Genomic DNA, 19,239 nt, shown 5'->3' with positions numbered 1-19,239 from the left:
AATACGATCTGCCAATAGAGACATCTTAGCTGGGAAGATTTAATTACAGGCAGGAGCTGCAGGAGGCCCGGGGCTGACACCAAAACGGCGGAGCCTCATCACAAATGGGAGATGTACCTGCACGAGAGGCTCTCGGCAGAGCCAGGTGTAACTTTCAACCTCCAGCTTCCTCCCAGACAGGGACAAATTGGGCTTTTGGGTGGTTTGCTGTACTATAAGGTCATATGTCCGCGTCAGAACCTTTCCCTTGCTTGGCCATTGGCTCAGAGAACGAGTTGTGTCTCTTCTAGGCCTCATATAAAAAAAGTTCCCTTATAAAATGTAGATAATTTTGGCTCTCTTCTTCAAGGAAGCCTCACTAACGTTTACTTTTCCAACGATCTTGAGGCTATTTACAATCTATTACGAATTAATTATTATTAAGTTAAACCAAACTATATACCCTAAATAAAGCAGTTCCAACAAAGCAGCTGGATGATGAGAGCAATCTGCTTTATGAACTCCCTTTTCCACCGCGCAATTTTAAGCATTTAGTTCCGCTTTCTAATTGCTAATATCCATTCTTCAATTACCCGCTGTTTTGTTTCAGATTTAAAAGATTAAAGCACGGTGTTATTTTATGATTATGTGAATTCCCTTTGTGTAATTGTTTGGTTTGGGTTTTTATCCGTTTGCATATTAAACGCCTGCACAGGGAAGACTCGGATGTGGCTTGAAATGCGTTTCGCCTTTGGCACGAGTTGCCGGCTGTTACTCAAATCAACGTTTAAAGAAAAAAAAAAAGGCAGGCAAGGCATCGTATTTCTCAAGCGACAACACTTCATAAACAGCCTCGCGGTGAATTTCATCACTCACCAGCTGCACCCAGCCCCTTTGCAGGACATTTTGCAGAAGCAGCTGAGGTGGGCTCAGGCCCGCACGAGCCCTGTGCTAATAGCTTTGCTCGAAATAACAACCAAGGCTCGGTCTGAGAAGGAATTTTCCTGCCCCAAGAGCCCCCGATGAGGGGCGCGCAGGGAGCGGGCCCAGGCCGGGGGGTCCCGGGCCCTCTCGGCGTCCCCGTTGCTGAGCAACGCCTGCCTGCCCCAGCGGCCAGCAGCAAAGATGGCGCCCGGGCGGCGTCAGTGCCCGCGGCCGCGCCCCACGCCCGGCCCCGCCCTCAACAGACATGGCACCGGGCCGGCTTCAGGAACCCGCTGAGATCAGCCAATGAGAGGCCCGCGGGGGCGCCGGGGCCAGCGGGGATTGGCTGGCGGCGCGGATTCAAACCGGAGCGCGGGGCGGTTGGGGCTGCGCGCGCCGCTGGGGCCGGAGCCGCGGCCCAGGTGAGGGACCCTGAGGGGATCCGGGGGGGACCAGGTGAGGGCTGGGCCGGGCGGAGGAGGGCTGGGGGCGAGCTGGGAGGAACCGGGGGCTCAGGGGAGTGCGGGGCATCCGGGGGGCTGAGGGGAAGCCGGAGGGCTGAGGGGAACGGCGGATCCCAGAGCCGCCCAGGCCCCGGCGGTGTCGGAGCCCCGGTGGCCCGGCTCGGAGGGCGGCGGTGGGCGCTGTACGGGCCGGGCCGGTCCCTGCGGCCCTCCCGGGGGGTGGCGGTGGGCACGGGGATGGTGGTGCCGATAATGGAGGCACCGAGCTGGGCGTGCCCCGTGCTGTGGTTTCGCACGACAAGGGCAGAGCGCTTCCACGCCTCGTAGTTCACTTAATAAAGTATCGAGGTACCAGTGTGCTTGTGAAGCCTGTACCTGTGAAACAGGTACCTCAGAGCTTTCTGTGTCGGCGTGTTGTGTTCCCTGCTGTCACCTCTCCAAAGCCTTCCAGCACCAGCTCATTGCCCTGCCTGCCCCAGCCACCTCTCGCATTAGTGTAGTCATTTCTGACTTGCTGAGCTGGAGACTTTCCTCTTCGCTGCCTCTGTTTATGCCGTTGTTGCTGCTGTTTGAGAGAAATGTGCTGACTGGTTGAATTTTAACAGCTATTTGCAGGAGGAGCTGTAACTTAAAATGCAGCTAAATTTAAAACTGTATTAAAATTCCCCGGAATGTTGCTCCTATTTTTGTCTTACAAAGTGCTGAAAGCTTGCAGGTTTTTAGTGGCCTATATAGTACCAAGTTATTTGTAGACAGGGCATGGGCTGTGTGCTGTATTCTTTCTGAAGGGAAGGACTTGGTTTCCCTCATCTTGCCTTTGGTTCTCATCCTCTGTGCTGGGCTGCAGGGGAATGGAAGCACTAAGGTGGGCAGATCTGCCTCTCTCCAAGGCTCTGTTACCCATGGGCTGTGGATTTTCATTCCCAATGAAAAAAAAGCAGTTGCACATATCTCCATAAGACGCGAGTTTTGTTCATGCAGCTTCTCAAACCTGCCTGAAAGCATTACACCCAGTAACCCTGAGGCTGGTTCCTTTTTCTTTGAGCTGCCATTAGCTGTGGTTTTTTTTGGCAGGAGGATGGAGATTGCCATGGTGAACCTGCGGGCTCTGTACGAGCAGCTCACGCGCCAGGCCGAGCTCCTGAGCGAAGGGAACGAATGCCGTGAGTTTTGTTCCTGCAGAATCTGCTGAAGTTGCTAAAACCAGTCCAATCTGGGTTTTTCCTTTATGGAGAAACGTCAAGTCCCAGCTGAATTTCTGTGCACGCTCTGCTTGTAGCACACTGGCTTTGTGCAAAATCTCGTGCTCCAGCTCTTCTGGCTGGGGCTGACAGGGAGGGTTTGGTCTGAAAAATGGAAGAGCTCACGGACAACTCTTGTGTGGCTGGGTTGGCCTAAAGGCTGGCTTCTCCACGCCTTGGCTGGGTATCAGGAGGAAGAATTTCTTCATGGAAAGGGCAGTCAGGGATTGGAGGGGGCTGCCCAGGGATGTTTGGTGTACCCATCCCTGGAGGTGTCCAAGGAATGACTGGACAGTGCTCTGGGCTGGGTAACAAGGTGGGAATCGGCACAGGTTGGACTTGGTGCTCTTGGAGGTCTTTTCCAACCTCAGAATTCCTGGGACTCTGTGTGAACCTGCTGTCAGCTGTTCCTCTGCTTGCCCAGCTAAAGCTCCCTGTGTTCTCTCCCCAGAGTTTATTCAGTTAGCGAAAAACTTTGAGGAGTACCGGAGGAAATGGCAGAAAACAGAGCAGGAGCTCAGCAGGTACAAAGATCTCCTCATGAAGACGGAAGCTGACCGCAGTGCCCTGGACGTGAAGCTGAAACACGCCCGCAATCAGGTGGATGTGGAGATCAAACGGAGGCAAAAAGCTGAAATGGACTGCGAGAAGCTGGTGAGTAATTCCTGTGTTACCCATCAGCTCTGGAGAGTGTGGAGACAAGGCGATTAAACTGCATTGATCAGCGGCAAATAAGGACTGGCACTCAAGGGAAGGGGAAAAAAACAAAGCAGGGAATTGGCTCTGCTCCTCGGAGCAGCCTTCTGCTTTGATCTGGGAAAGGAGAGTGACTGCTGATGGAGCTGAGCTGCCGTTACCTGTCTGAGCTGCCATTACCTGCCTGCAGCCATTAGCAGTCCATTGACACAAGTTCTGAGAGCTTATCTCTGGTATCTCAACCACTTGGTCGGGTCTTACAGTAATTAAACACAGTGTATCCAGCTGCTGATGTTATCTGGGCTCACAGGAGCGGCAAATCCAGCTGATTCGGGAGCTGCTCATGTGTGATGCCTCCGGCGGCAGCATCCAGCTCAGCGAGGAGCAGAAGTCTGTCCTCGCCTTCCTGAACAGGCCACAGGCTTCTGTGGGAGCTTCAGGCAACAAAAGGTAGGGAAACAGCATTTTATCTGAGGCGTCAGGCATCAATCTGGCTGTCGGCCCCTGTGACACATTCCTCACCCATGTCAACAGTTCTCCTCATTGTTCCACTTTAAAATACGGCTCTTGTGAGTCAGTGGGATTGTTCTGGAACCGTGACTGACTGAAAGCCAAACTGATACAAGCTTCTTCTAATTTTTGTTTTTCAGGCTGTCTACAATAGATGAATCTGGCTCAATTCTGTCAGACATCAGCTTTGACAAGACCGATGACTCACTGGTAATGGAACTCCACGTTCTCAAGTTCTCCTCCCCCTGTAAAGCCCGAGGGGAGGGGGTTGATCTCCAGAGACCCTTTGTGTTTAGATTACTGGGGTATTAACCTGGCTGAGCTGATTTGCATTTCCCGGCTGTGCTGTTGGCTAAAATCTGATGAAAGCCCTGGCCAGGGGCTGTGTGGTATTTAGCATTAACCATTGCTGTGTATTTCCCCCAGGACTGGGATTCCTCGGTGGTCAAAGCTGTCAGGCTGAAGAGGAGAGAGAAGCGGGTATTGTTCAATTGTTCCCTGTCACACAGTTTCCATTGTTCCCCCTGGCTGCCACAATGCCACCATCTGTCACCTCCCAGCCACCTGTAGTGACCTCTGAGCCACTAAGCACCGCCAGACCTTGCAGGGATGTGCTGGCTGCTGTGGGGGTTTAGATTGAAATTTAGGTCTGATGTCATGGTTTGTCTACTGAAAAAATGAGTGGAGTTTCTGTATATCCCGTGGTGTTACAGTCTGGGGTTTGCAAAAAAAAAAAAAAAACAACCCACTTGGAGATTATTAACTTCTCCCAGATTAGGGGAAAATGATGTAGGAAATTAACATTTTTCTATCCTGTAAAGGAGCCTGTGCTTGTTCTGCTTTAATCTGCAGAACATACAGGTGGGAAAGAGCCTGAAACCATCACCTAGTGGAGCTGGGAAGAGTCTGGGACTTGCTTAGTTGCTGGTTTTTGGTGTGTGTAGCTTGTGGGTTTGTTTGGGCTTTTTTTGTCCTCCTTTCTTAGGTCAGATTTCTGTTTTTTTCTAAACTAAATTATAAAGCTGGCTAGGAAAAATTATTTGAAAGAGGTTCCCTAATTCTTCCTGGCACCTCCAAGGTTGCCACAAAGCTGAGGTACCTCTGAGGGGCTTGTCTGCACACTGCATGAACTGTTCAGTCCTTCTAGTCATCCTGGACCAGTGTAATGCCAAGTGAACAGCATTCCTGCTTCTGAGACAAGAATGTGCTCTCCTTTCAGCGCTCTTCCAGGCAGTTTGCTGAAGGCCCCCCAGCTCCTCAGAAGAAATCCAGATCCATTAGCAACACAGCAGACCAGGTATGCTGGTCCCAGCTGGGTTTGTGTACGCTTGGCCACAGTTCCTGCCTGTTTCCGGGGCCACTGGAACTCCCGTGTTGTGTCAGCACTCCTGTCACGGGTGTGTTTGTCCTTCCAGGCTAATGAATCCATAGTAGCAAAGACCACTGTGACAGTCCCCAACGATGGTGGCCCAATTGAAGCCATTTCTACCATCCAGACTGTGCCTTACCCTCGGAGGAGCCGGAGGAAGAGTGGTGGGTGTGACATCCCCATCCTGCATGGCTTATCCTGAAATATTCATTATTCCTTCCAGGACTTGGGAACTGCCTCTGGTTCGTGATACCTGTGCTTTTGGGGGGCAGAGGGTGTTTCCAGCCAGTCAGCCTCTTCCTCTTGTGTCTTCCAGGTCCTTTGCAGCCCTGGAACAGCGAGTCCAGCATAGGCAGTAAGCAGCTGGAGCTCAAGTCAGACACTGATGGCTGCAGCACCCCGCAGCACAACGGAGGAGTGAGGCTGCACGACTTTGTTTCCAAGACGGTGGGTCTACAGGCAGGAGGAGCTTGGAAAAGCATCTCCTTCCAGCTTGAAATGTGTGTGATAAGAGGCTGCCAGCTGTGTCAAGGGAGGTTTAGGTTGGAAATTGGGTAAAGGTTCTTCTCCCAGGGCAGGGTCATGCACTGACCAGGCTCCCCAGGGAATGGGCATGGCCCCAAGGCTGCCAGGGCTCCAGGAGTGTTTGGACAACGCTCCCAGGGATGCACAGGGTGGGATTTTTGGGGTGCCTGTGCAGGGCCAGGAGCTGGACTGATGATCCTTGTGGGTCTTTTCCAATTCAGGCTGTTCCATGATTCTATGGTTACGTCTTAGATCAATATGAACCGTACCAGTCACCTGCACAGATCAGGAAACTGTTACCCAGCTTAATTCCTGCTGAGTTACTTACACTGTGCCCTAACCTCTCCCATCTGTGTTCTCTGCATCGCCAGGTTATCAAGCCAGAATCGTGCGTTCCCTGCGGAAAGAGAGTCAAGTTTGGGAAGATCTCTCTGAAGTGCAGAGACTGCCGGGTGGTGGCTCACCCCGAGTGCCGCGAGCGCTGCCCTCTGCCCTGCATCCCCACCCTCACGGGCACTCCAGTCCGCATTGGGGAGGTGGGTCTGTGCCCTGGGACCACCACAGCTTGGAATTCCTCAGCTCCAAGGCCGCCTTCCCCAGCAAAGCTCCTGTTGCTCAGAGCTGCATAATAACATGCAAATGAGCTGGCTAATGCATCCTTGCACGAGCAGGGAGCGCTGCCCTCTGCCCTGCATCCCCACCCTCACGGGCACTCCAGTCTGCACTGGGGAGGTGGGTCTGTGCCCTGGGACCACCACAGCTTGGAATTCCTCAGCTCCAAGACTGCCTTCCCCAGCAAAGCTCCTGTTGCTCAGAGCTGCATAATAACATGCAAATGAGCTGGCTAATGCATCGTTGCACAAGCAGGGAGGGGGTGTAGGGGTGTGATGGTAGGAAGGCGTTGAGTGGGGAAGGTGGCAGCTCCGGGCAGGCGATGCAGCGTTGTGCTGATGGATGTGATGTTTCTTCATCAGTCCTGAGAAGAGCAACAATTCTTGTTTTCAGACCATAGATCTTGTTGTGAATTCCTGAGAGAGTATTTTCCATGTCTTGGTGACTGAATCCATTTTTTTTTTTTTTTTTTTTTTTTTTTTACTTTCCCTTCTGCCTTTTAGGGCACCTTGATGGATTTTGTCCCTTCTACTCCTCCAATGATCCCTTCCATCATCGTGCACTGTGTTAATGAGATCGAGCAACGAGGGCTGCACGAGGTAAGAAGAAAATGAGGTGTGAAGCAGTGCTAATGAAATGGGTTGTGGTGTAAGGGAAGCAAATTGTTAACCCAAATATCCCTTATTTATGGTGTGGATTGTGCTGCTCAGTGGGTGACTCAGGTGTGGAGAGAAGGTGAGGGTGGAAGAAATACCAGTTGACCTCCTCTGAGCCAAGCTTTGTGCCAACAGACAGGCATTTACCGTATCTCTGGCTGTGACAAGACTGTGAGGGAACTGAAAGAGAAGTTTCTTAGATCAAAGAGCATCCCTTTGCTCAGTAAAGTGGACGATATCCACGCCATCTGTGGCCTTCTCAAGGATTTCCTGCGCAGCCTGAAGGAGCCCCTTCTCACTTTCCGGTTAAACAAGACTTTCATGGAAGCTGCAGGTGAGGAATTGCTCTTTCCTGACCCTCAATGGTTGTGGTTTTGCTGTCAGGTGAGCCAGCAGGCCTCGGTGCCCTGTGGAGCCCTCGTGCCTGAGTTCCAGTTGGGCAGGATATAAGATTGTTAGCACAGCATGAGAAGTTTCTGGCTTCTTTATTTCTCAGGGTAGCTGTGGCTGTGAGGGGGATATTGCAGCTTCTAAGAGCACTTGGTTAGGTCTCAATGTTATCTTTTCCTGCTAGAAATCTCGGATGAGGACAACAGCATCGCTGCTATGTACCAAGCAGTTGGAGAACTTCCTCAGGCCAATAGGGACACCTTGGCTTTCCTCATGGTCCACCTGCAGAGGTACGTTCTGATGGACTGGAGGGTTGGAACTAGGTGATCTCAAAGGTCCCTCCCAACGCAAACCATTCTGTGATTTGAAAGGGGGAAGGTTACCCCACTGGTGCTTTTTCTAATTGAGTCTGGTTACTGCTCGTGAGCATGAAGTCTTCATTCTGGAACAAAGCTGCTCCCTCAAAAGCCAAGTGTGTGTGGGACGGAGGGCTTGTATCACATGTGAAGGGGCAGAGCTACATTCTTCATTTCTCTTAATGCAGGGTGGCTCAGAGCCCGGATACTAAAATGGACATCTCCAACTTGGCCAAAGTCTTTGGCCCCACAATAGTGGCCCACGCAGTGCCAGATCCTGACCCCATGACCCTCCTGCAAGACACGAAGCGTCAGCCCAAGGTAGGACAAACCTGGATTTTTGTCTCTGCCAACCCAAACTGTTGCGTGGTTCTGTGATCAGTGGCTCACAGGTGTCTCTGTAGGTCGTGGAGCGACTTCTGCTGCTGCCCATGGACTACTGGAGCCAGCTGATGATGGTGGAGCAGGAGAACATTGACCCAGCACACGTGATTGAGAACACCAACGCCTACTCCACTCCACGGACACCTGAGGTTCAAGGTAATCCTGGTTCCCTGGTTTCTGTTCTGTTACTAAAAACAACCACCCTCAATCCAAGCAGCCTGGGAGGCTCTCAGAGCCAGCCAGCTTCATGGAGGGAGGAGAGGGAAAAGCAAAGTGTGCCAGGAAATGCCAGATTTGTCTAGTGCTTTTCACAGATGCCAGGGAATGCCTGATGTTCCCTGCATGGCAAAGAAAACTTCAGCTGTCCTCACACTGTGCTGCTCTCTTTTGGCAGTGAGTATTTTGGGACCTCTCACCACCCCAGAGCAGCAGCTCTCCAAGACACCCTCATCCAGCTCCCTGTCCCAGAGAGTCCGCTCCACCTTCAGCAAGACCACCCCCAAGTAAGTGACATGGGTGCTGTCATGCCACGTTTGGAATGACTGCAGGTGATTTTGGGTGCTCTAGGGAGAACTGAGACATTTGGGGGCAGCCTGCACTTACTTCTCACTCAACCCTCCCTCAATCTGTGCTGTGGGAGCAGCAGCTGCCTGATGGGGGTAACAAACATCCTCTTATGGTAGGAGAGGAACGATTTTTGGGAGGTGGGTGAAATTTGGGTGAATGTTCCCTGGAAAAGGGAGAGTGTTGGGCCTCTGTGTCCAGAATTCCAATCTGATATTCTTGTGTTTCTCTTGAATTAGATTCGGGAGCAAAAGCAAGTCAACGACCCAGCTTGGGCATCAGGGGCACTTTTTTCCCTCTCCTATGCTAAAGTGAAGACCTGGGAGCTGGTCTTGTCCTGGCATTTGCACACCAATGCTCACAAGTAGAAGAAACACAGGTTGTTTCCGTGGCCCCTGGCAGCTTATACTAAATGATGTTTTGCCTTTTATCTTTCAGCTTAACTGAGACTTCTAATGGGATTTTATAGTGCAATTTATTATCTAATGCTGTGCTGAATGTAGTACTGGTGAAGACAGTAATGAGCAGGATTTGTTCAGTGTTAATCATTAAAAAAAAACCTCTAGAGAGCTGGTGTTCTCAGTAACATCTGTTTTTCTCCCTGTGTGAAGTAGGGCAGTCACAAAATGAGGGTCAGTTGGTTGAGGTTTTCAGGACTCCGCAGGATGTTCTTGACACAATAATGTGTGAACTTGGTCGGAATCCAGGCTTTCCAGCAGCACCTGGCTGGTGGTGCAGCTGGAATCCTCAGGATGGCAGTGTTGGACTGGGCTGCTGGGAAAAAGCCTCTCTTTAATCAACTGCCCGAGGCACTTGTGGCTCCTCTTAAGGAAACATTTCCTGGTACTGTGGTTGCAAGGGGTGAATTCTGTAGAGGAGGGTGTAGAAGCAAAGCCAAAGGATTCCTGGGTAGCCCAAAGGAATTAGTGCTGCTCACGCTGGTGAGGGGAAGAGGAGGCTGGTTCACTGGGGGTGGGAGTTCTGCTTTCCCGGGTCAGGATCTGGGACCTTGCCCCAGTGCTGTGTGAAGACACCTGTGGAACACACACACACACACACACACACACGAGTTTATCAAGTGGCTGTTTTTATTGAGCTTTAGAAAAGTGTCCTGACTGTGCAGTATAGTAAATCCTGATGTTTTACACAACCCACGGTTTTGTGTTCTCTGGCTCATGGTTTTAACTTTGTGCTGTGTATTTTCACCCAGGCATGTGTGGTTTCATTGGGGGTTGCTCTCTGTAGAGGAGAGGAGCTCCTGCCTCAAGGACTGATCCTGCCCTGGGCTGTGGCTCCTGGGTCCAGGGAAGGAAGGAGGACGATGGGTTTGGTCCCCACTATCGTGTTGGGAGGTGAAATGGCCCCTGGGGTGTGTGTGGTGGCCTGGGGTGTTTCTCTTTCCCCTTGATTGTGAGGTCTGGGGGCTGAAGTGTTTGTGCACTGGTGCTGACCCACTGCTGGGGCCTCTGAGCCAAGGGGGTGTTTCTGGCCCCTGGGTTCTCAGACACACCAGGTGTGCATGAGAGGTGTGTTCTCCTTACCCAAAATCTGGTTTTGGGCACGCTTAGTCCTTTCCTGGAGCATCTCCTCCCAGACTAGGTCCTTGCCTGTTCCTCACTGGAGCAGAAACACGGTCACTGTTGGTGGGACCTGCTGAGGGACATTGCCCTGGTCCCTGTGGCACTGCCCTGTGGGGACAGGTGGGTTTGGGGACATCTGAGGAAGCCACCTCCACTCAGGAACTGCTGGGCACAAGGTGACCCTGGCAGTGCTTGGGGAGGTGCCCACCTGTGCCTGCAGGTAAGGGCACAAATTCCCAGTGGGAAGGGCCTGGGGGGATGGAGAGTGAGAACAATGAGGAGATGGTGGATCTTTGGCATTCCATGCTCTGGATGCTTCAGGCCGCAAGAAGACGCCAACAAGGAGAAATTGTGCAGAGAGAAATATTTATTGATCAAAGAATGTTAAAAGGCTCAGTTTGGCTCCAGAAACAGGGATGAAAATGTCATTCCTGGTGGGAAGCAGTACAAGAAAGCCCCTGGTTTATGTCCAGGCAGGGGCAGGCACGTGTGTGCTTCTGAGGATTAGTGCAGATAAAATCACCTTTGTGGGCTCTTTAATTAGCAGTGTTTAATGCCTTTGGACAGGCCAGGGATCGCCTGTGTCCTGTACAGAAGGACTTCACCCTCATCATGGCTCCTCACTGATCTTGTGGAGGAATCCACCTCCTGGTTCATTGCAAATGGTAGAAATCTTTATAATTAATGACTTGATTTCTCACATTGCCCTAATCAGGGTTGGGTTCTGATCAATGGCAGTTCCAAGGCAGACGCACAGGTCCACACCTACAGAAGATTGTGCTCAGACCCCCTAAGCCAAATTCTTCGCTCTCGTTTTCATTCCCTCTGGGAGAATCAGGACACAGCAGTGTGGGTAAGGTTTGGACACTTGGTTACCCACAGGTGGGGTTTGGTGGCTGAGCAGTGGGACGACGTGGGGAGCTGACAGAACCGCTCTGTCTGTGTGAGGGATGGGATTGCTGTGCAGAGCCAGCCAGTCCTTTCGGCCTTCCAGCCTTGGGAAAACTCACGCCCTACTCTGTGGGATAGGAGTGATCCCCATCATCTAAAGTGAGTACAGCACAATACCCCGGCAGGTGCTGGTCGGCCTCGTGGAGGAAGCTGTAGATGGCCTTGGCAGCGTTGGCGTTACCTTTGTCCCTGTAGACCTGAGCCATCTTCCTCAGCCTGCGCCCACAGTCCCTCCTCTCGTCCGTCTGCTCGGCAATGCTGTAAGCATCCATGAACTTGGCTTTTGCCATATCCTGGGATCTCCTCCGGTAGAGGAAGTGCATTCCCCAGGAGCGATTCAGGGCTTGACGGTGTCTGGGGCTCAAGGTGTCCGTTTGCTCAAGCTCCCTTAAGATCTCTTCTTCCTCAGCCGGGTCTCTTTCACCGACGAACGCTGCCAACTGCAGCTTGACAGGTATAATTTCAAGGTCGGGATGGTTCTGAACAATTTGCTGGAGGTGACTGATGGCTGCATCCAGTATAGTCCCCTTGTCTTTTTGCTTTGCTTGAATCCAATGTTGCTTGTAGCTCTTGGCCAAGGCCTGGTAGAGAAGGTGGTAACCTGGGTCCTGCTGCAGGGCTCGCTGGGCGATCTCAACCGCTTGCTGTGTCGACCACGGTATCCAGAGCATAACTGATTGTTTGAGGACCTCGGGGTCAGAGCTTTCCTCTACACATTCTCTGATCAAGCCAATTGCTTTTTCTTTATCTACGTGTCCAAGTAGCCCGGCCAAATATATTTTGGCTCTGTAGTTGTTTGGCTGCTCATCGACAATTCTTTCCAAGTAGCTTATGGCTTCGCTTGCACTATCAAGTTGCCAGGAGTATTTCCAGGAGGAATAAAGAGCCATTCCAAGCCCAGCACGGAGAGATCTGTTCTCTGGTTCAAACATCAAGGCCAGCTCGAAGCACTCTCTTGCCCGTTCCCCGTTGCGGGCTCTGATAACCACGAGGGACCAACCTTTGAGGGCCTGGATGTGTGGGATCAGCTGCACATCCAAAAGGGTTGGGCAGAGCTGCTGAACTCGTTCCAGGCAGGTTTCAGCCTCCTGATAGGAGTCCTGAAGGTAGTGAATCCAGGCATAATTCCCATAGATGATCAAAGAGCCAGCAGTGGATGCTGGCTGCTCCTCTTCCCTGTTGTGCTCCTCAGCAGCTTGGAGGCTTTGCAGAGCTTCCTTGCTCTGGTTGTTCAGCTGGTGCAGGTACGCCTGGACCCCCAGGAGGGCCACCCGGTTCTGGTGGGCCATGTGCCTGATGTCAACATCCAACCTCTGCAGGTGATGCTGAGGATTGTTCGAGTTAACACCCAAGTTCCAGGTGAAGTGGCACTGAAGGGCATCCAGCTTCTCCTTCAGCTGCTCCTTGCTACAAAGAGGAAATGGTGAGTTACAGGAGGATGGGACCCTGGGGTGCCCACACAGAGTGGGAAAAGAGGAAGGGAGGTGGAAGAGGAGACTCTCTCCAGTTGCTCAGCGCATCCCTTGCACTCAGGCTACTAAAGAACCTGCAAATCCTTGTTCCAAACAGCCCATTTTTCAAGGAGCCCTTCCCACTGGAGAACAGCAAGCCAGGAATGGAATCACCAGTGCCTGGAGTCAGGGCTGCTCTCTTAACCTAAGGCAAAGGTTGTGGGGATGAGCTGCAAAAAGGGAAAGTAGGGCCAGCCCCACCCATACGGTGAAAGGTCCTTTCACTGATCTCTTCAGTGAGATTCCAGGAGGAATCCACCTCTTGGTTCATTGCAAGTGGTAGAATTCGCATAATTAATGAGCTAATTTCTCACATTGCCCTTTCTCACGTTACCTTCTCTGGGGAGGAAGCAGGGGTTGTGTCTTCAGCTGAAGGGTGAAGAAATAGCTCAAAAAAGAGCCCAACAAGGTAAGGAAGATGTTGGGCTGGAGTGTCTCTCCCATGAGGAAAGGCTGAGAGAGCTGAAACTCTTCAGCCAAGAGAAGAGAAGGCTCAGAAGGATCTTAGAGCTGTAGAAATACTTGAAGGGAGGGTGCAAAGAAGTGCCAGGCTTTTTCAGTGGTGCCCAGTGCCAGGCCATGAAGGGCACAAACAAGCCCAGGAAAAGCTCCATCTGAACATCAGGAAAGTTAACTGTGAGAAGAAGAGAGGCCTTGCACAGTTTTTCTGGGCAGGCTGTGCAGTCTCCATCCTCACAGACACTCCAAAGCTGTCTGGATGCAGTCAGAGGTGGACAAGGTAACTTTCAGAGACCCTTTCCAGACTTAACCTTGGTGACATTCTGAGGCAGGACGTCGTGCTGAGCCTTGTCCCCCCACACCTTGTCACTGTGGGAGCTGTGACAAGAACAGGTGGCTGTTCTTGGCCTCGCCCTGGTGTGGTCTTGCTGTTCTGATGCTGTGCACTCACCTCATTTTTGCTGCAGGCATCATGTCACTGTCAAGGGATGATGGTTTGGCTGCACCTCGTCCACACGGCAGCAAGGCCCTGGGCAGGACAGCCTGTGACCTAGGGACTGAGCCTTAAATACGACAGCTCTCTCCTGGGTGGAGTCATGTGAAACCACTTATCTAGGATGAAATGGAACTGGGAGATATTAAACCAAATGTATCCATTTCCTCTACTGGGAGGAGTCAGATGAAACCCCTTATCTATGACGAAACGAAAATGAAAGACTAAACCAAAACCAAGTGTCATCTTCCTGTCTTGGAGTTACAACCTTTCCTTCATAAAATGAATCAGGTCTGGATAGACAAGAAAGGGAACCCCGTGGTCAGAGCAGCAGGGTCTGAACTCCCCTCTGGACACCTTCTCCCTGCTGAAAAGGACTTTGGTGTTAGAGCTTTTACCCGGTGTCATGTGAGGGAGGATCCATCAGAGTGGAATCGTGACATCATCATGTTATCAGTGATGAGCAGAAGGCTCCTTGTGACTCAGCAGGACTTTGTCCCCAGGGCTTGCCTGCCTCTGCCCTGGCAGCTTTGTTGGAGTTTCTCTCCTCTGGGTCTGCCCTGGCAGCTTTGTTGGAGTTTCTCTCCTCTGGGTCTGCCCTGGCAGCTTTGTTGGAGTTTCTCTCCTCTGCCTTGCCCAGCTAAAAGGGGATGGCAATTTCATTTGCACAGTTTGGTGTGAGGTGCACCTGGGACACACCCCAAGTCCTTAAGGAGCAGGAAGTGCTGCCAGAGCACGGGATGCTGAGCCCAGCGTGGCCCCAGGGGTACCAGAAACCCACCAGGAATCCATTGCTGATCACTGAGGTTTTGGCAGGTAACAGAAACCAGTGGAAGTGACAGAGAAAATACAGGTAAAATGCAGGGCACGTGGTATGTCTGGGTGTAATGGGGGATGGCAGCCCTGGGAGGAAAGGTTCCACTAGAGAGAACAGTAGAAAACACATTTTAAAAAGTAGCCTCAGGTGGACTCTAAACAGAGAAGGAAGAAACCACCAGCCTTAGAATCATATTCCTCGCAGCAAAGAAGAAAAAAAAACAACCTGTCACTATTTCCCCCTCAGGATGCTGATGAGTCACTGCAGCAGCGCAAAGGAAGGAGGAGAATTTACTGCTGGAGGAGCAGGATAGATCCTTTTATCCTCTGTGTTTATTTTTTTTTTCCCCTATTGCTGACAACCTTTAATAGAAAATGAGTAATTTGGCTATTAGTGTTAGCACTGCTGGATGAACAATGAGTGGTTGCTCTATCTTGATTAGGGCTGAAGCACTAATTAGGACAACCAATAACATCTAATTCTTGGATCCTCACATCAGCATCTTCTTTCAGCATCTTTCTGCGCATTTGTGCTCCACCAAGCTGCTTCTCTCTTTGCCTGAGGTGGCCAGGATGGGGATGATGTGTGAGTTGGGTGCTGGGCAGATGTTTTGGCTCCCTGGGCTGGGGCAGAGCTGGCAGGATGGAGGAGAAAATTCACTGCTCAAATCCCTCAGGCCTTGACAACAGTTCTTGGCTACATCTGCTAATATTAGGGCTGGTTTGAGGATGATTACAGTTCTGTGCAACAGCTATTAATATCATACAAAGCTTGGATGGAAGTCAAAAATAACAGCAAATGAGAAAACTACCAACCAGCGGCCAAACAGGAAGTACAGGCAAGGCTTGGTGTTGTGAAAGATAAATGGTGGGAAGGAAAAGCAAAAGAGCTGCAATAAGATACAGAGGGGGGGAAAAAAAAATACAAATATTTTTGTTGGTGGTTTGAAAACAGTCCTTGGCTTCAAAACATTCTGTTACATCAAATAACACTGGTGGAAAGGAAATCCTGGTTTATTTGCCCAGAAAAACACCTGTTTGTTATAAAAGTTCCTTCAGCTGATTCTGGGCCACAAGGAAAGGGGCTCTGAACCAGCAGAGTGAGCTGCAACATGGAGCAGGAAAGACAGAGCGTGGAGATTCTGCAAACAGTGCCTGCAGCGTTGGGAAGCTTCGAGAAGCTCCATCTGAGTAGCCAAGGCCAGAACTAAAAATACCTCGAGGTGTGGCTGCAGAATTTCCCTGACAAAGTCTTGAGTCCTGGCCGGACATCTAAATTCCTTCTGTGTTAATTGTCTATTACTTCTTTACTGGCATTCAAGAACAGGTGAGGCTCCTGTGAGTGAGAAGACAGGTACCAGGCTGGTAAAAGACGGGTGACAAAAGGTGTTTTCCGTTTGTCACGGTTTCTATTGCGCCTTTCCAGCTCCCATTGGCCGTGCTGCTCCCAGCCCTGCCCTTGGGGTGCACTCACAGCTCCGGGGCAGCTCTGCAGGTGAGTGTTCAAACCTCTCCGGGGGAAAGAAGGTGGCAAAAGCAGACTTTAAACCTTATATTGGTACTTGCACAGAGGTGTTTGATCCATGGCTTTGTCCAAATCCCCGGCCCAAAGCCTGGAGTCTCCACCTGCTCGGATACTTGAGGAGAGAATCCCTTTACTCTCCAAGGCCTGAGGCCTTGGTGAGGTCACCCAGAAAAGCTGTGGCTGTCCCTGGGGATCCCTGGAAGTGTCCAAAGCCAGGCTGGATGGGGCTTGGAAGAGCCTGGTCTGGTAGAACCACAGCATGGAGGGTGAAACTGGACGATTTTTTAGGTCCCTTCTAACATAAACCTTTCTACAACCTCGGTATTTTTGATGAGACCAGAACAGGTCACGTTTCTCCAAAAAGAGAAAGGCTTATGAACTTCAAAGCTATCCATTTTCCCCTCCTGTCTGCTCCCTGACCAGCTCTCCCAAGCGTTGCTGCAGGACTCGGTGCCAGCAGATGGCAGAGGCTGCCCACGAATGACAGACGCTGTGCTGGGTTGTTGCAGCGCCGTTCCCTCCCCAGCCTGTGAAAAAGAGCGATGCTTTTGCACCACTTTCAGATTTCTGCCTCGCAGCTGGATTGGTTTTGTTTTGTTTTGTTTTGTTTTTAACAATATTCCAGCCCCCTCCCCTTTATTTGGATGAAAACATCTGTATTTGGGTAAGTGGTGGTTTCCCATGGGTGTAAAGAGGGAGGGAAAAACAGGGCAGGACCTTAGAGAGCTGCCTGGGGAGAGGGTTCATCCTTCTCACAGCTGAGCTGAGCTGGGCCCAAGGGAAGGACTGGGCGGCGTTTAAAACGAAAAAGGAAATGTTCTGTTGTGTAATGTAAACAGAAACGGCGACACCAATGTTGTTTCCTCACCATGATACTTGCCCTCCTTGTCTCCAAACACTTTGGGTGCGCAGCCTCTGTTCACACCTTGGCTTTTTCTTACTCCAACAGTGGGATTTGGATCTCCTGAGTCCTCCAGATAAAGGTGGCCTGGACTTTCTGCCCTGCTCACACCTGAGCCTCGGGTGCCAGGTAACCACCAGAGCCTGGATTTGCTGCCACGGGGTGACACAGGGAGCTCTGGCAGTGAATACCTGCACCCCAGACACTCCTGGATCCCCCAAACCAGCCAGGGGATGCTTGTGCTGCTTTTCTCTCTTGAAACCTGCAGTTTCAAGCACAAAACGGAGCTGGTGTGCATTTCAAAACACCTTCCCGAAGCGCCTTTCTCTCCTGATTTAATCCATCTCCAACCACCACGTGAGGCTTTGCCTGCCTGTTTACAGCTTGGTTGAGGCAATGAGGTCACTGCACGGGCTTGATCAACACGAGAGAAACGATCCCAGGGAGCAGAGAGCAGATGATAGCGAGGGGTTCAGTTAACTGTCCTGGGCTCCTCACCATCCCCACGTACCCCAGGGTGTGTCTGGAGGAGCTGGAAGACGCTGAGATACCAACGGCCTCCCCTGGCAGCTCAGGGAGGGCAGCTTATCTCCCAGAGCAAAGCCTTCGCTGCTATCAGCACCCCCGAGAGACACTCAACTGTCTTCCAACTGCTCTGATGGGGTGATAAACACGGAGCATTTGCTGCTCAGCCAGGCTGGGAAACTCCAGAGCACCGAGGGAGAGGGGGGTTCATCTAGGGCAGGGAGAGCAGCGACAGCCTGGTGGTGAGCGCTGGGAGAGGTTGGGATGTTGAGAGTTCTTAATTCTCCCTTTCGATCCAGCTCCTGCCCTGTGAGGGGCTGTGGCCTTGACCCTCGCTTGAGAGCGAGCAGTGCGGGCAGTGAAAGCTCAGGAAATTCAGAAAGGAATGTTTAAAAGGCAGTGAAAATTCAGGAAGAATTCCTTCGTGGAAAGGGTGGTGAGGAATTGGAAGGGGCTGGCCAGGGAACGAGTGGACGTGGCACTCAGTGCTCTGGTGTGGGTGACAAGGTGGGAATCGGGCCCAGCTCGGCCTCAGAGGGCTTTTCCAACCTGAATAATTCAGGGATTCTGTGTGAAAACTCTGGAAGTGGCTCCTACAGCTCCTCTTGTACCTGTCCCTGAATTCAGACACCCCTCGAGGGTGTTGGCATTGTGGTTTTGCTGTGGTGGGAACGTCCAGGACGTGCTCCGTCATTCCAGGGGACTGGGAATGGTTCAGCTCAGAGCACAACGAGGGCATGGAGAGTGTGGGTTGTTGTTTACTCCAGAAACAAATCGATGAAGAGGTGACCCAGACCCACCAGGAGAGGGTACAAGACATTCCACGGGATTTTCGGTGTTGTTAACTGATGAAAGCCGGAGCACGAGAGAAAAATCAGATCCTCCGATTCCAGCAGCTGGTCCAAAGGCACGTGGCCCTGCTATCAGGGCATAAAAGTAATGAAAATTTGCGGCGTTCAGATTTTGATCAGATTGCAGCAGCAGCAGTTCTCACTGGCAATTAACGGAGGAGTTTCTGTACGTGCAAGGAAATCAGTGGATCTCAGCCGTCCTCCAGACAAGCAGCTGATGGAGGGTGATGCCAAGAAGGCTGAAATGTGTCAAAACTTCCAAGGGTGATGGATCAGATGAGGATTATAATTGACAGAGGAGAGAAATCTCAGAGTAGTAAGGAAAAAAAAAAAAAAAAAAAAACCAAAATACAACAGGGTAGAGATGCACTAGAATTGATAGCAGACTTCCAGGTGATTTGGGTAAAATTAAATTCACTCAGCAGGTGCCAGAAAGCCAAGAAGGGAACTTGAGCCCAGAGAGGGTGGAAAATAGGCAAGGAAAAATGCCAGAGGTTTCTCTTAAAACGGAGGCTGAAGATCAGAGAGAATTATGTGGTGTTGGGATCTGGGAGAACAGCGGAACAAGCAGTTAAACGCATTGTTTGTCAGCACCAAAGAGAATGAGAAACTGCAACGGTAATTGGGCAAGATCCAACCATCCCAAGCAAAGATAATTGAGCTAATTTACATCCACAATGATGTTCTGAGCGCTGTGCTCCCAGAAGAGGCTGTAAATACATAAAGTTTTATGGCTTTTGATGCTGTTCCACATGGCCCATGAGAAAAAGAAAGAAACGCTCTGGATAAAATCACTCCAGAGCGTATCCAAGGCTGTGACAAGTCCTGCTCAGGGGACAATTCTCTGCGGTTTCCTTGAAGGGTAGAATTAAGGTGTGTTTTTGAGAGGTGAAAGAATTGGATCAGGAATGGTGAACTTGGGCAGGAGAACGTTTCCTTCTCACCTCTGTTGAGGGT

The 19,239-nt window shown here is 51.2% G+C and overlaps 2 protein-coding genes across 4 annotated transcripts; one reads left to right on the top strand and one right to left on the bottom strand.

The window, feature by feature from the left end:
• The first annotated feature begins 1,283 nt into the window (after positions 1-1,283).
• On the top strand, positions 1,284-9,838 carry RACGAP1 (Rac GTPase activating protein 1). Of its 3 annotated transcripts, none has more exons than XM_066207544.1 (17): positions 1,284-1,325; positions 2,442-2,530; positions 3,060-3,262; positions 3,615-3,754; positions 3,955-4,024; positions 4,241-4,294; positions 5,034-5,111; positions 5,230-5,347; positions 5,500-5,630; positions 6,080-6,244; positions 6,824-6,919; positions 7,112-7,310; positions 7,551-7,656; positions 7,911-8,043; positions 8,127-8,262; positions 8,501-8,609; positions 8,910-9,837. In XM_066207544.1, exons 2-17 carry the CDS (start codon positions 2,446-2,448, stop codon positions 8,983-8,985), a joined length of 1,899 nt encoding a protein of 632 aa, XP_066063641.1. In that variant the 5' UTR covers positions 1,284-1,325; positions 2,442-2,445; the 3' UTR covers positions 8,986-9,837. The 3 variants fall into 3 exon arrangements, with proteins under 3 accessions (XP_066063641.1, XP_066063643.1, XP_066063642.1); XM_066207546.1 differs by having other exon boundaries at positions 8,501-8,654; positions 8,910-8,987; XM_066207545.1 differs by having other exon boundaries at positions 1,305-1,359; positions 8,910-9,838.
• Positions 9,839-10,599: 761 nt separating this feature from the next.
• LOC136303858 (interferon-induced protein with tetratricopeptide repeats 1-like) lies at positions 10,600-13,806 on the bottom strand. The gene is made up of 2 exons (XM_066207549.1): positions 13,623-13,806; positions 10,600-12,608 (listed from the first exon to the last, which is right to left on the bottom strand). The coding sequence occupies exons 1-2, from the start codon at positions 13,643-13,645 to the stop codon at positions 11,264-11,266; spliced, it is 1,368 nt and encodes a 455-aa protein (XP_066063646.1). The 5' UTR covers positions 13,646-13,806; the 3' UTR covers positions 10,600-11,263.
• Positions 13,807-19,239: the final 5,433 nt, after the last annotated feature.

The sequence above is a fragment of the Chamaea fasciata genome, unplaced genomic scaffold, assembly GCF_029207755.1.
Source record: "Chamaea fasciata isolate MVZ Bird 193981 ecotype frontalis unplaced genomic scaffold, bChaFas1.0.hap1 SCAF_41, whole genome shotgun sequence".
In the NCBI taxonomy this organism is placed as follows: Eukaryota; Metazoa; Chordata; class Aves; order Passeriformes; family Sylviidae; genus Chamaea; species Chamaea fasciata.
The sequence above is the reverse complement of the archived record's forward strand: the minus strand, read 5'-3'. Positions and strand labels throughout refer to the sequence as shown.

Coding starts and splice junctions, on each gene's coding strand:
- RACGAP1 (XM_066207545.1), top strand. CDS start 2,446: ATGGAGATTGCCATGGTGAACCTGCGGGCTCTGTACGAGCAGCTCACG. Junction 5,631..6,079: donor ACGACTTTGTTTCCAAGACG/GTGGGTCTACAG, acceptor CTGCATCGCCAG/GTTATCAAGCCAGAATCGTG. Junction 7,311..7,550: donor GACTTTCATGGAAGCTGCAG/GTGAGGAATTGC, acceptor TTTTCCTGCTAG/AAATCTCGGATGAGGACAAC.
- LOC136303858 (XM_066207549.1), bottom strand. CDS start 13,645: ATGATGCCTGCAGCAAAAATGAG. Junction 12,609..13,622: donor ATGCCTGCAGCAAAAATGAG/GTGAGTGCACAG, acceptor TCCTCTTTGTAG/CAAGGAGCAGCTGAAGGAGA.